This window comes from Azolla caroliniana, unplaced genomic scaffold, assembly GCF_043228905.1.
Source record: "Azolla caroliniana isolate FFs.n. ecotype wild unplaced genomic scaffold, voAzoCaro1.0.p SCAF_4, whole genome shotgun sequence".
NCBI classification, from domain to species: domain Eukaryota; kingdom Viridiplantae; phylum Streptophyta; class Polypodiopsida; order Salviniales; family Salviniaceae; genus Azolla; species Azolla caroliniana.
Genome location: NW_028230439.1, coordinates 13,494,465 through 13,507,746, shown reverse-complemented (window position 1 = coordinate 13,507,746; position 13,282 = coordinate 13,494,465). Strand labels below are relative to the sequence as shown.

The window sequence follows — 13,282 nt, the reverse complement described above, 5'->3', positions numbered from 1 at the left end:
GCTTGTGTAGCTCAATCATGTATTTCGTTTAATTGGTTTTAAATTATATTTTCATTAGCCATGAACATGAAGGTTAATATAAAAGTGCAGCCCAAGGATATGAGTACCTATTGTATAGTGTTTTACGACTTACTGATAGGGAGGGATCCACTATTGGATTGTTATATGAGTTTATGCGAAGAAGCAAAGATGTTTTAGCAAAAGGAGTGGAAGAAAACATCCCCCACAAATCCAAGTAAGTTTCATATTTATTTTAATTTGTTATGGTTTCCTAAAATTAAACCTTCAATTGTTTGTTCATGTTTTAAGATTGATTAATTTGTAAACCCCTTTTAGGTATGAGGATGTTTTGAAGTTATTTGATATATGATAGAAATGGTTCAAGAGGCCAATCCACCTTGTAGCTCATTTGTTACATCCGATGTGGAGAGAGGACGCTACATTTATTAACCCTGAGTTAATGGATGCATGGATGAGTTATGTGGAAAAATTGTACTCGAAACTTGAATGTGATATCTTATTTCGTGAATTGCATGAATATCGGAATGGTACAAGGACATTTAGCTATGCATTAGCACGTGAGGAGAGATCTATGATGACGCCAGTCACTTGGTGGGAAAATTTTGGTGGAAGAACTCCAAAGCTCCAAGCATTAGTTGTTCGCATATTATCCCAAGTAAGTGTCAAGTGTTGAAAAAATGATCAATTTTATAGTTAAGTTCTGAAATAGCTCACTTTTGTGTACTACATTTTATTTCATATTTTACTTTTTATTAGGATTGCTCTTCTGGGGCAGCGGAAAGGAATTGGAATGCACATGCTCTCGCACATACGAAAAATAGAAACAGACTAAAAGTAGCACAACTTGAACGATTGGTATATGTGCGAGAGAACTTACGGCTAGTTCGCAAGTTTGAGACTGTGAATGCATCTCCAATGCTGGTATTGTTTTATTCATTCTTTTTATAATTTATATTCCTCAATATTCTTAAGTACTAATAACTAGTTTCTGCCATCGACACACTAGTTTGTGATACTTAGAAGTTAAAGCTTTTATAAACTTGTTTGCAGGTGAATCCAAATGAGATAGATGTCTCTAAGACTCCTGATATTCCATCTATTAGCATAACAAGGAGCCTATTTTTTTGTTTTGAGGAGATGGTTTCAAAAGGGGGGTGTACATATCCAGCGACTGCAGATAGTGTGTGCTTTTTACAATATTACAAATATTTTCTTGAAATGTAAATAATTTTCAAATTCTAGAAGTATTTTATGTACTAACGTAAAATATACGTAAAATACATAAAATACGTATTTTATAAGTATTTAACATATTACAAAACATATTTAACGTATTTTAAAATTGGGAGGTATTATATGCGTATTAATACGTTATATACGTATGGTATCCGTACCGTACCTAACATACCTAACAACCATGGTTTGGTGGGGAATGGAAGCCGGTGTTGCTTCCCGACTTGGCAGGCTTCACACATTTGGGCCATCCATCCACTAAACTTTGGCAATCTGAACACAATTTGTTTCAATTGCAGATCTTGAAGCCTCCGGTAGTTGACATGGCCGATCTACTTATGCCAGAGGTTGATATCCGATTCAATCTTCTATCCTTTTGCAAACATGGCGGTGCCGACGTCATTAGTGTTGCGGATGGACATCCTCCCTTCTCTGTGTCCTTGTGCAATTATCTTGCCTTCTTCCTTGATGAAGCACCTGAGGTGCGTAAACTGCACCTACATTCCATGGTCGACTATTTGTCCGACCAATACCAGGTTCTTTGTGATATTCAGAATGTGTAATATGTTCAACAACTTTCCCTTTTGTCCAACATGGCTTAAAGGGACTTCTTCGACATGCACAATTGGGTGAGGGGTGTCGTGTCCGGTTTCGACAATCCACGGTTGTTCCGGTTTCTATAAAAATGAGAACCACTCTTCATGGTTCGTCATGTGGTTGGACGCTCTGGAATCAATGTAACATACTTCCTCCGATTTCGAAGTAGTCTTCTTCATCAAGTTAGCCTTGTGCTTTATCACGAAGGTCGGCCTTTACCAATGTTCCCAGTTCGGGATCCTTCTGATCCTTCTACATAGTGCGAACTTTGCCAGATCTGTATTTGTCTGAATCGGTGCGCTTCTTCCAGCACTCGCTTTCCCTGTGACCCTTTTTGCTACAGTACCATCATTCCGTGTTGGCTTTTCCTTGCGGGTTTTCGGAGCCGCTTTGACTCCCCCTTCTTGTGGAGGGTTCGGAACTACTGTCGGCGCTGTCTCTTTGCCTTCGGTTCTACTCTTGCTGGCCGCCACCATTGCATGCCGACCCACCTCGTCCTCCATGCCCATGGGGATGATCCACCTCTGTGTACAACATCCGGCAGTCTGATTCATGATGAGAAATGTGCGGAATATCGCTCGGCCACAACCGAGTAGTAAATCACTTCTATAAGAATCAAACACAAAAATGGGAAGTGGAGAGTACATAAGAAAAATGACACAAGATGTTTACGTGGAAAACCCTAATAGGGAAAAACCACGGGAGCCCATAGACTCCAAACTATCACTATGAAGAGAAAGGGTACAATCAGAGACTCGAAGGCAACAACCTCGAGCTTTGATTCTTCGCACAGTGGCGGTTACAACACAATATCGCTTTGTATCTCTCTCTGTCTCTGTACAATAGTTACAACAATATGACAACGACACAATCACACACTACTAAAGTGATTGCCCTAAGTCATATTTATAACTATATGAACTTAGGGCTATTTACAAATATAACCTCAATGGGCTTATTCAAGACATATTTACAAATCTATCTTCTCTTTCGGTTTTCACCAGGTCCACTGATCCGGTTTCCGAATCTCTTCCGGTTCTCACCAGGTCCTCTTTATTCATCACCGGATCCCATCCGGAGAGACCGATTTTCCCAACAATCTCCCCCTTCACTCTGGTATGGGATGTCTTATAAGTCTGATCCACTTCCGGCATGTGTCTAGCTTGTCGGGTGTCAGCACCTTGGTCAACATATCCGACCCGTTCTCCTTCGTGTGGATCTTCGTCAGCACGAACTCTCGATCTTCAACTTGCTCCCGGATCCAGTGGTACCTGCGCTGGATGTGCTTCATTCTGGAATGGTCACAATTGCATCTTCGACCGGTACCGGATGATGTGCATCCCCATTATCTGTCTTGTCGGACCCATGTCTTTCACTGAGAAGGTCCGATTAAGGGCCTTCGTCAGCATCCATATCTTGACTTGGTCTCATCCAACAATCTACATGTCATCCACGTACAGGAGCAATATCAAGAAATATTCTCCATCAAATTTCTTCACAAACACGCAGTGATCGGCCTGCGTCTTGTGGTACCCTTGATCGGTCATGAAGGAGTCAAACTTCCGGTATCATTGCCGGGGAGCTTGCTTCAGTCCGTATAAGCTCTTCTTCAGCCGGCACACCAGGTGCTCCTTCCCTTTCTTCTCAAATCCTTCCGGTTGATGCATGTAGATCTCTTCTTCAAGGTCTCCATGTAGGAATGCCGTCTTGACATCTAGTAAACCTTGCCACTATGCCCAAGACCATCCGGATGGATGTCATCTTTACTACCGGGGAAAAGATCTCATCGAAGACCACTCCTTTCTTCTATTGGAAGCCCTTCACCACGATTCGGGTCTTATACCTTGGTGGATTTCCGGTGTCTCCCGGTTTCAGCTTGTACACCCACTTGTTCCAGAGTGCCCTCTTTCCTTTCGGCAACTCCACCAATTCGTATGTGTGGTTCTCATGCAGGTAATCCATCTCATCATGCATGGCCCTCAACCTTGCTTCTTCAAAGCTTTTCGACTCCCCCTCATCGGTTAGCAACACATGCTCTGCATCCGGAAATCTTCTAGGGGATCTTCTCTCCCAGAGAGGATATCTCCGTCCTTGGTTTCTGACTGTCGGTTCCTCCATTTGTTCCTCATCCGAAATCGATTCAGGATCTTGTCCGGTTCCGATGTCTCCTTCTTCTTCTTCTTCTTCTTCGGTCGGTTCGGTTTCCTGTCCGTATCCGACCGGTTCGTCGAGTGTCATCTGGTTACCGGATAACATCCGGTTTTCAACCGGTATATCCTTTTGTCCACAAGCCGGTTTTCAATGGATGATCCGGAGTTTGTGACCTTCTTCTCCGACTCCCAGTTGGCAATGGTCCTGTCTTCCATGAAGACTATGTCCCGACTCCAGAACACCTTTCTGTCGACTAGATCCCACACCCGGTAACCGAACTCATCATCGCCGTATCCAAGGAATATGCATGGCCAGGACTTCGGATCCAACTTTTCTCTCTTGTCCTTCGCCACATGCACGTTTGCGAGACACCGGAACACCTTCAGATGCCGGTAAGACACATTCTTACCGGTCCATACTTTCTGCGGTGAGTCTGCGTCCAAGGGTACTGAGGGTGATCTGTTTATCACATAGGTTGCCGTCGTCAGTGCCTCAACCCAAAACGTCTTCGGTAACTTGGCATGTGCGAGCATGCTCCGAACTCTTTCCATTATGGTCCGGTTCATCCTTTTGGCCAACCCGTTTAGTTTCGGCGTATTCGGGACGGTGAAGTCGAGCCGGATTCCCTTGGACCGACAGTACTCCTTGAATTGCCCCCGATATTCTCCTACGTTGTCGAGATATTACGCAAGTGCGTGTGGAATCGAGGCGGGACCGCGGGGGTCTCGAACCAAAGAGCAAGCGAGGGAGGAGAAAGAGAGAGAACCGGCTACGCAGGACCGGGGATACACAGGGACACGGCCCTTCAGCACGGAGAACGCGAACAGACACCGACACAGACAGATGCGAATGACTAAATATGTATATTAACAAAATGGCTAACACGACTACAACCCTCGATGGGGCACAGGTTGGTTACAACCGAACAGGCCGGCGAACAGATGCCGATGCCTGTTCGCTTCGACGCACAATGGGGCTGCCGGAAGCACTCGGGCGTTCCTCGAAACAGCGCGAGCCCTTCGGAACCCTGCACAGAAAGCTATGGAGCTCAAGAAGGAAGGAAACAGAGAGAGAGAAGCGTCCAGAAACGGTCCGACAGCACTTCGTCCTCTCCGCGCGAGATCCCTGCAACAGCTCTTTCCTCCTCTTTTTATAGCCCGACGAGCAGGCCGTCATGTCAGCTTTATTCCCTGTCCCTTTTGGACAGGGATCCGCTCCGTCCTTCACGCGTCCGCGTAGTTACGCCGCCGACTCGTACAGTTCCTTCGCTCGCGCGCGCGACCGAAAAGACTGTTCGCGCGGTCTTTGTCTCCACTTGTGCTAGGGCCCGTTCCTGCCGATTATCCTCCTAATTCGCTTCTATGTACAACTTGGAGCTTGCGCGCGTGAAGAACCGGTTCCCACGCCTAGGTGCGCCGATTCCGCCTATGGACGGTTTTCTTCACGACATCCGCCCCCACCTAACCGCGCATCCTCCGGTATGCGCCAAGAGAGTTGGGACGGAGAAAACCGGCCCGTCTTCATTCCTCGTTTTCGGATCGTTCGTCACTGCTGACTAGGAGAGCCGGGTCCGGCTCGTCGTCATGTCGCTTCTTGAACGCTTTGATCCGCTTCCCTGCAACCGGTATCGCCACTCTCGTGCCGTCAAGTTCCGCCAGGTGATATGTCCCGTTGTCATTGGCGCTCCGTACCACGTAAGGCCCGAACCACCTTCGTGCGAACTTCCGTGTGGCTCGGTGCTGGTTGTCGAGGCTGCTGTCGTAGACGAGCACCCAGTCACCTTCTTCGATTTTCTTCGGTCGGAGCCGGTGCGTTCGGTCGAACCTGGCTTTGTTCTTTGTCCTCGCCACCCGGAGCTTCTCCGCAGCCAGTTCCACGTCCTCCGGCCTCCGCCCGAGTTGTCGTATACGCGCGGCCAACAACTCCTCCCGGCTCATCTCGTCCCTCCAGTCGACCGTTGCCCACGAGGAGATCGTCCGTTCCATCGGCATGATCGGCTTCTGGCCGAACATGAGCTCCGTCGGCATGTACCCGGTTACCGAACTGTGCGTGGTCCGGTCTGCCCACAAAGCATAAGGTAGCAGCCGCGGCCAGTCACCGACTCGGCCTCCGCATGCCCGGACCAACGCCTTGACGATCGGTCCGTGTCCGCGCTCCACCTTTCCATTCGCCTCCGGATTGTACGCAGTGGTGAGCGAGAGCTTGACTCCCAGCCGGTCGAACAGCTCCGCGGCTTCTTCGGCGTCCAACTCCCCTCGGTCAGCCACGATCTTCCCGACGCACCCGTACCGGCATATCACGTCCTCGATTAGGAACCGGCATACGGCCGCGGTCGTTTTGTTCGGAAGGGCCCGGCCTTCCACCTGGTTCGTCAGATCCTCCCGCGCTAGGACCAGGTACCGCATCTGTCCTACTCCCATTGGCATCGTTATCAGATCTACCATCCATTTGAAATGGATGGCCGGAGGGTACGTAGGGTGAAGCTCGTCTCGATGTCGGACTATGGAGTGCATCTGGCAGCTCTCGCAAGTTGTCACGAACCGATGCACGTCCTGGTACTGCCCCGGCCACCAATACTTCCCCTTCAGTTTCTCAAACGTAGCCCATGTTCCACGGTGTCCAGCCCAAGGGCTGTCGTGGTAGGCCGTCAGCAGCTCCTCCTATTCTTCCTTCATCGCCACCACCCGGAGCGGAGCGCCGTCCCTCTTCTTCGGGTGCCTCCATAGATAGCCATCCCGAAGAAAGAACCGGTACGCTTTCTTCCGGATCCGGTTGGCCTCGTCCTTCGTCCATGACGCATCGGGCGTCATTGTCTTCAAAAACCCACCGATCTGCAGCCACTCCCCGTCGTACTTGCTCGCGTCGAAGTCGCTAAGCGCCGGAGTGTTTGTCCCGTCGGTTGTTACATACGCAGTCTCGAAGAAGTCCACGCCGACCTCTTCGTCCTCCGAAACCATGCCGCCCTCGTCATCGAATCTCGCCCTTGAAAGCATGTCGGCCATGGCGTTGTCTTTCCCGGAAATGTGTCGTATTACCGGGTCTAGGGACTTGATGTACGCTATCCACCTGAGCATTGCCAGGTCCGGCGTCGCGCATCCGGAAACCATGCCGAGAATCGGCATGCAATCCGTCTCTATGACTACCTCCGTCCCGATCAGATAGTCCTTGTCGGCCTTCACCGCCGAAACGATACCCCAGAGTTCGCGTTTAACCTGGGCGTATCCTCGCTGCCGTTCGCTGAGGACCTTCGCGCCGAATCGGATCGGAAACCGATTGCCGTCCTCGTCTTCTTGGTTGACGACCCACCCGATTCCGGTCGGACTCGTGTCAACCGTTATGTACACTGGGGTGCCCTTCCTGTAGACGGCCTTTCGGAGCGCCGGTGCTGCCGAAAGAGCCTCCTTCAGCTTCTGGACCGACTCCGTGTGCTTGTCTAGCCATTCTAATCTTCGCCCTTTCCTCAGTAATCCGTATAGCGGCTCCGCAACGTGGGCGTAATGCGGGATCCATATGTGGTAGAATGCGCATGCCCCCAGGAATCTTCGTACTTCCGTGACCGAGCTGCAGTCGGGCTTCATCGCGGAGATGGCTTCTACCTTTGCCGGAGACGGTTTCCGGCCATATGGCCCACATAAGTGTCCGACCACCATGATTTCCGACTGCCCGAAGGCTGATTTCTCCCCCGAGAAGGTGAGCCTCGCATCCTCTAGCCTTCGCAGCACCTTCTCGCAGTCGTCGATGTGCGCCATCACGAATCGCCGGCATCCGTCCGGCCCGACCGTCTCGTCCTTCTCTTCTACCGGGCATCCCTTGATCGGGATGTCGTCTAGAAACGGCATGGTGATGTCCGGGATGCAGTCCCTCAGCACCTTGTTCATTGCATTCACCATGTGGGCCACCGAGTTGGTCCCTCCTTGCGGCAGCGTACACATCCGCACTAGGCCGAGGGGAGTTCGCATCGTCGTAATGTCTCTGCTCTCCACGGCTAGCTGGAACTGGTCGTACCCTGAGTATAGATCACCGACCGAGTAAATCGACCTTCCGGCGAAGGCCTCCGCGAACTCGTCTATGGTCGGTCCGATCCCTGCGTTCCGAATGGTCACTCTGTTGACCGGCTGCAGGTCCTGAATGAAGCGCAATGATCCGTTTTTCTTTGGTACGGTAAACCATCGGTTTGAATACGGGGCGCTCGATGGCTCAAGAATGCCCATATCAACTTTCTGCTTCAACAGCCCCATCAACTTCGGGATGTGAGCTCTCGGAACCGGAATTGGCTTGAGATTCCACGGTACATGCGGTACTGTGAATATCACCATCGGTTCTACGATCGTCGGGTCTACGCACCCGATTTCCTCCGGTGAGAATGCGAAGGCTTTCCCGTGCCTTCCGAGCATTCTCCGGAACCGGTCTTCCTCCGCCGGCAGTAGGAACCCGCCCCCACCGATCTTCAGCTCGCGGAGCGTCTCGTTGGTGAAGGTGTGTCCTATGCAGGCCCGATCTCGTAAGCTGGGGTCCGATGCAACCCCTTTAATCCGGGATTCACTGCCCTCCGGTAAGGGCGCCGCAACTGGCCTCACCTTCCGGTCCACCGTCTTGTACTTGGTGCTCACTCGGGCCGTCCGTTCCGACTCGAGCCCTCGACCGAAGTCCGCGATGACTTCGTACATTTCTTCGGAACATACCGGTATCGTCCGGTCTTCGTTAAGGTCTTCTTCGACTACCTTCCCCAGCATTCCCAAGGTGTCGTCGAAGGAGACTGCCTCCACGGCTCCGTTGATTCCTTCGTCAGGGCCGAGAACTCCGCACGCCCGAAGTCTCCCCTCCGTCTTTGTTTTCTCTCGGCCGGTGATGCTGACCATCGTACATGCTCCGCTGTCGGAGAAGCAAAATTTCCTACCTATTGTACACGGTTTTATCGTACAGATGTGGGGTTTTTCCGGAGCATCCGGACTGTCGCGGCCCCACGCCTTGGCAGTCCTCTCTAAAAATCCTCTCGGTTTTCGGAACCGAGGGAATCGCGGTTACGTTCGTGGTTCGGCCGTACCGTCAGAAACTGGACCGAATGGCGCCCGTCTTGGCTTTTGACCCTCGCGTAGGCCGAACCATTGTCCAGCACCTTGGTCTCCATTCGCGCCGCCGTGATGTACGGCTCTCCCAGTATGACCGGATGCGAAGACGTCTCCTGCACGAAGAAGTGCTGGTCAATCTCGACGTCGCCGATCTTGACTCGCACATTCGGACAGGCCCCGTGCAGTTCCTCGGTGGCGCGCGTTGCTGCCCTTATTTTCCACCCGTGCTTGGTGTTGATCGGCCATTTGCCCTTCTTATAGAAGTCCATGGACATCAAATTGATCTCCGATCCATGGTCCACCAAAGCTATCGCCGGTTCCTGGACATCGCCGATCTTCACCGGGGTTTCCGTGGTCGCTCGGGCCCAGTGTGGTCTCGAATAGTGGCTTTCCGCCCACTCGTCTCCCAGCGCCATGTCGTCTAGGTGCGTCGTCCGCACTTCCACCGGTCTTTCCGGTTCTGTCTCCGTTGACAGCCTCTTCCGTTTCACCAAGTCCACGATGGAGTCGTGGAACTCCTTCTTGGCGATTCCCAGCACCTCTCGTAACGACAACTCCACCTTACTGTCGAGGATCCGCTCCTCCAGGACCTTTCGTAAGTCCGTGGTCCTTTCTATCTCCGTCCCCAGACGGTACCCGCCCTTCTGGGGTTTATCTTGCGTACCGGCCCCGCCGGCTTCGTCCCGTCGTAGCCCGGATCGGGTCTCGTATCGTTGTGAGAGCCCGGTCGTCCCGGGTTTCCCCACCCGCTTCTCTTCTACCAGAGCCTCGTAGTTCTGGCAAGCGGCTTCCACGAAGCCCGTCCTTTCCTCGACCGGGTCGCTCCACCCGGTCATCTCCCGTACTCGTTTCTCCGCACGGTCCGATTCCTCCCCTTTTAGCCTTGCACCGGCAAGGCCTTCCAGCATCGTCGGCCAGAATCCGGCTTTGCTTTCCCTTCGGGCCTCGCCGCCCCCGACTCGAATGCCGGCCGACGCCGAGTAGTGGACGGTTTCCGCGTGTCGGGCCGCCGCCTCTTCCATCAACCTTTTCATACCACCTCGCCCGTCGTTTCGGCTCAGGGCCCTTCGGGTGTCGCTGGCATGCACCCGTCCTTCCCACGGGTACACCACCCTGTTCCTCAGCGCCTCCGCGAAGTCGCCGCAGTCCTTCCGAATGTGGCCGACTTCATCGCACCACATGCACCTGTTTCCTGCCGCCGGCCGTCGGTCACGAGCCGGTTCGCCTCCTTCCCTTCGGGCCTGCGCGATTTGGAGGTCCTTTATCGCCTTCGTCAATTCCTCCAGCGCCGCTCCTCCGGTTGAGCCTCTGACTACGCCGGTCGAAGCCGAACCGGTATCCAACCACTCTCGGGTCTCTTCCTTTCGCACCTGTGGCGCTGGTTCGAGCTTCCTTGCTGCGACCGAGCCCGACCCGGTTGCCCCGTTATCCGCCCATTCTCGCCGTTTGTCGAAACGGCCACAGACCTTCCTGACAGCCGCCCAGTCGGTAGTGAGCCCGTCTTCGGTTTCCAGCAAGAGGCCCACTTGCTCCCGATCCCGCTCGTCGACCGACTTGACAAACAGCAAGACCCGGCTCGTGTCCAGGATGGTTCGGTCGAGCGCCGAAAGGCGCGCAAAGTTTTCCTCGAACTCCCGGAGGAGCGCCGACGCGTTTCTTCCCTTCCCCGGGGACTCCACCCATTCCATGAACCTTCGCTTCGAAAGCCGGAGCGTGTCGTCCAGCCCGTATTTCTCTAGGAGCCGACCTTCGAACTCCTCCCAGGTACGGCTCTCCGTCCGCACCTCGAGCACCTCCGCATGGATGCTCGGCATCGCCACTCGGGGAAATCCGGCAAGACGCCTTTCTTCCGGAATGTCCCGCATCAGCATCTCTGCACCGTAGGACGCCAAATACTTCGTGGCATCCTTCCCATCGAACCGGCCGATCGTGCCGACGACCGCCTCAATAGCTCTGTCGAGGGCACCTGTGCCCTCGCGCGCGTTTACAATCCGATCCACGGCCGAAGCCATGGCCTCTGCAAGATCCGACCCCCTCATCTTCTGCTCTTCTGCCGCCTCTTTCACGTCGGGTTCACCAAATATGTCGAGATATTACGCAAGTGCGTGTGGAATTGAGGCGGGACCGCGGGGGTCTCGAACCAAAGAGCAAGCGAGGGAGGAGAAAGAGAGAGAACCGGCTACGCAGGACCGGGGATACACAGGGACACGGCCCTTCAGCACGGAGAACGCGAACAGACACCGACACAGACAGATGCGAATGACTAAATATGTATATTAACAAAATGGCTAACACGACTACAACCCTCGATGGGGCACAGGTTGGTTACAACCGAACAGGCCGGCGAACAGATGCCGATGCCTGTTCGCTTCGACGCACAATGGGGCTGCCGGAAGCACTCGGGCGTTCCTCGAAACAGCGCGAGCCCTTCGGAACCCTGCACAGAAAGCTATGGAGCTCAAGAAGGAAGGAAACAAAGAGAGAGAAGCGTCCAGAAACGGTCCGACAGCACTTCGTCCTCTCCGCGCGAGATCCCTGCAACAGCTCTTTCCTCCTCTTTTTATAGCCCGACGAGCAGGCCGTCATGTCAGCTTTATTCCCTGTCCCTTTTGGACAGGGATCCGCTCCGTCCTTCATGCGTCCGCGTAGTTACGCCGCCGACTCGTACAGTTCCTTCGCTCGCGCGCGCGACCGAAAAGACTGTTCGCGCGGTCTTTGTCTCCACTTGTGCTAGGGCCCGTTCCTGCCGATTATCCTCCTAATTCGCTTCTATGTACAACTTGGAGCTTGCGCGCGTGAAGAACCGGTTCCCACGCCTAGGTGCGCCGATTCCGCCTATGGACGGTTTTCTTCACGACAACGTTGTCTGCTCGAACCGCCTTCAGCTTCTGGTCGGTTTCTCTTTCCACTCTCGAGTGGAGTTCCTTGAACACAGTCAACACCTGATCCTTCGTCTTCAACGGTGAGACCCACAGTTTCCGGTTGTGGTCATCTATGAATGTCACGAAGTACTATGATCCAGCATGTGACTTCGTATCTACTTGACACACATCGGTATGCACCAACTCTAGTGGTGCATTCTGTCTCATCCGTAGTCTTGACCGGAAGGAGATTCGGTTTTGCTTGCCGGCCAGGAAGTCGGTGCACTTCTCAAGTTGCACGTCCTTCACCGGAATGAGGTTGTCTTCGGCCAGCCTCTTCATCCCCTTCTTACTCATGTGACACAGTCTTTTGTGCCACAGCTCACCGGCAATGTCGGATGCTACGTTCACTTCTTCCCGGCATATCAGGGTATTCATCAAGTACAGTGTGTTGACCTTCCAGGCGCGAGCCACTATTAAGCTCCCTTTGCAGAACTTCATGACACTGTTCCGGATGCTACCTATGTAGCCTTGATCATCTAGCCGACCGGCTGATATCAAGTTCAGTCGAACCTCCGGAACGTGTCGGATATCCTTCAGCAGCAACTTGCATCCGGTTGATGTCGTCAACAACACATCTCTTATGCCGATAATTCGGCATGTCCCTTCATTCCCCATCCAAACACAACTGTGCTCACCGGTGGTGTAGGATGAGAAGCATTACCGGTCCGGGGTAAGGTGGAATGACGCTCCGGAATCGACAACCCACGTTGTCTCGTCGACGGCAAGGTTGAACTCACTCTGCTCAGTGATGGGCATTAGTTCTTCTTCACTTGCCGCGATCGTCGTCGTTCCCTTCCGGTCCGGGCCTCACCGATCCGAACCGTTTCGGTCCAGTGACTTCTTCGAATTGGTATTGTCAGTTCCCTTGTCTTTCCGGAAATGCCGACGGTTCTTCTGGAAGTGCCCCGGCTTGCCGCAATAGAAGATTGTGGACCTCCCCCTTGGCTTTGACCGTGTCCCCGACTTTTCCCGGTTCTGGGGACTCCGATTCCTTTGTCTTCCGCGTTCCGATTTGGTAAGGAGGGCTTTCGCGTTAGAGATCACCTCCTTGTCTTTCTAACACGCCTCCTCATCTAGCAAGCTCAACTTGACTCTTGCTAGGGATAGCTATTTTCCTTCCGGCCCGGCGTTGCCCAACATGACAACTAATGTCTGCCAGCTATCCGGGAGGGAACCGAGCAAGTGTAGAGAAAGTACCTCATCGGTGAGAGGTACTTCCAACAAGGTTGCTTGGTATATCAGCCCCTGGAAGGCATTCATGTGCTCTGCCATACTGAATCCGTCTCG

General features: G+C 52.8%; 1 protein-coding gene across 1 annotated transcript; it reads left to right on the top strand.

Moving 5' to 3' along the window:
• Positions 1–460: 460 nt before the first annotated feature.
• Positions 461–1,245, top strand: LOC147865108 (uncharacterized). Its single transcript, XM_087318639.1, has 3 exons — positions 461–676; positions 778–942; positions 1,072–1,245. Exons 1-3 carry the CDS (start codon positions 461–463, stop codon positions 1,243–1,245), a joined length of 555 nt encoding a protein of 184 aa, XP_087174765.1.
• The last annotated feature ends 12,037 nt before the right edge of the window (positions 1,246–13,282 follow it).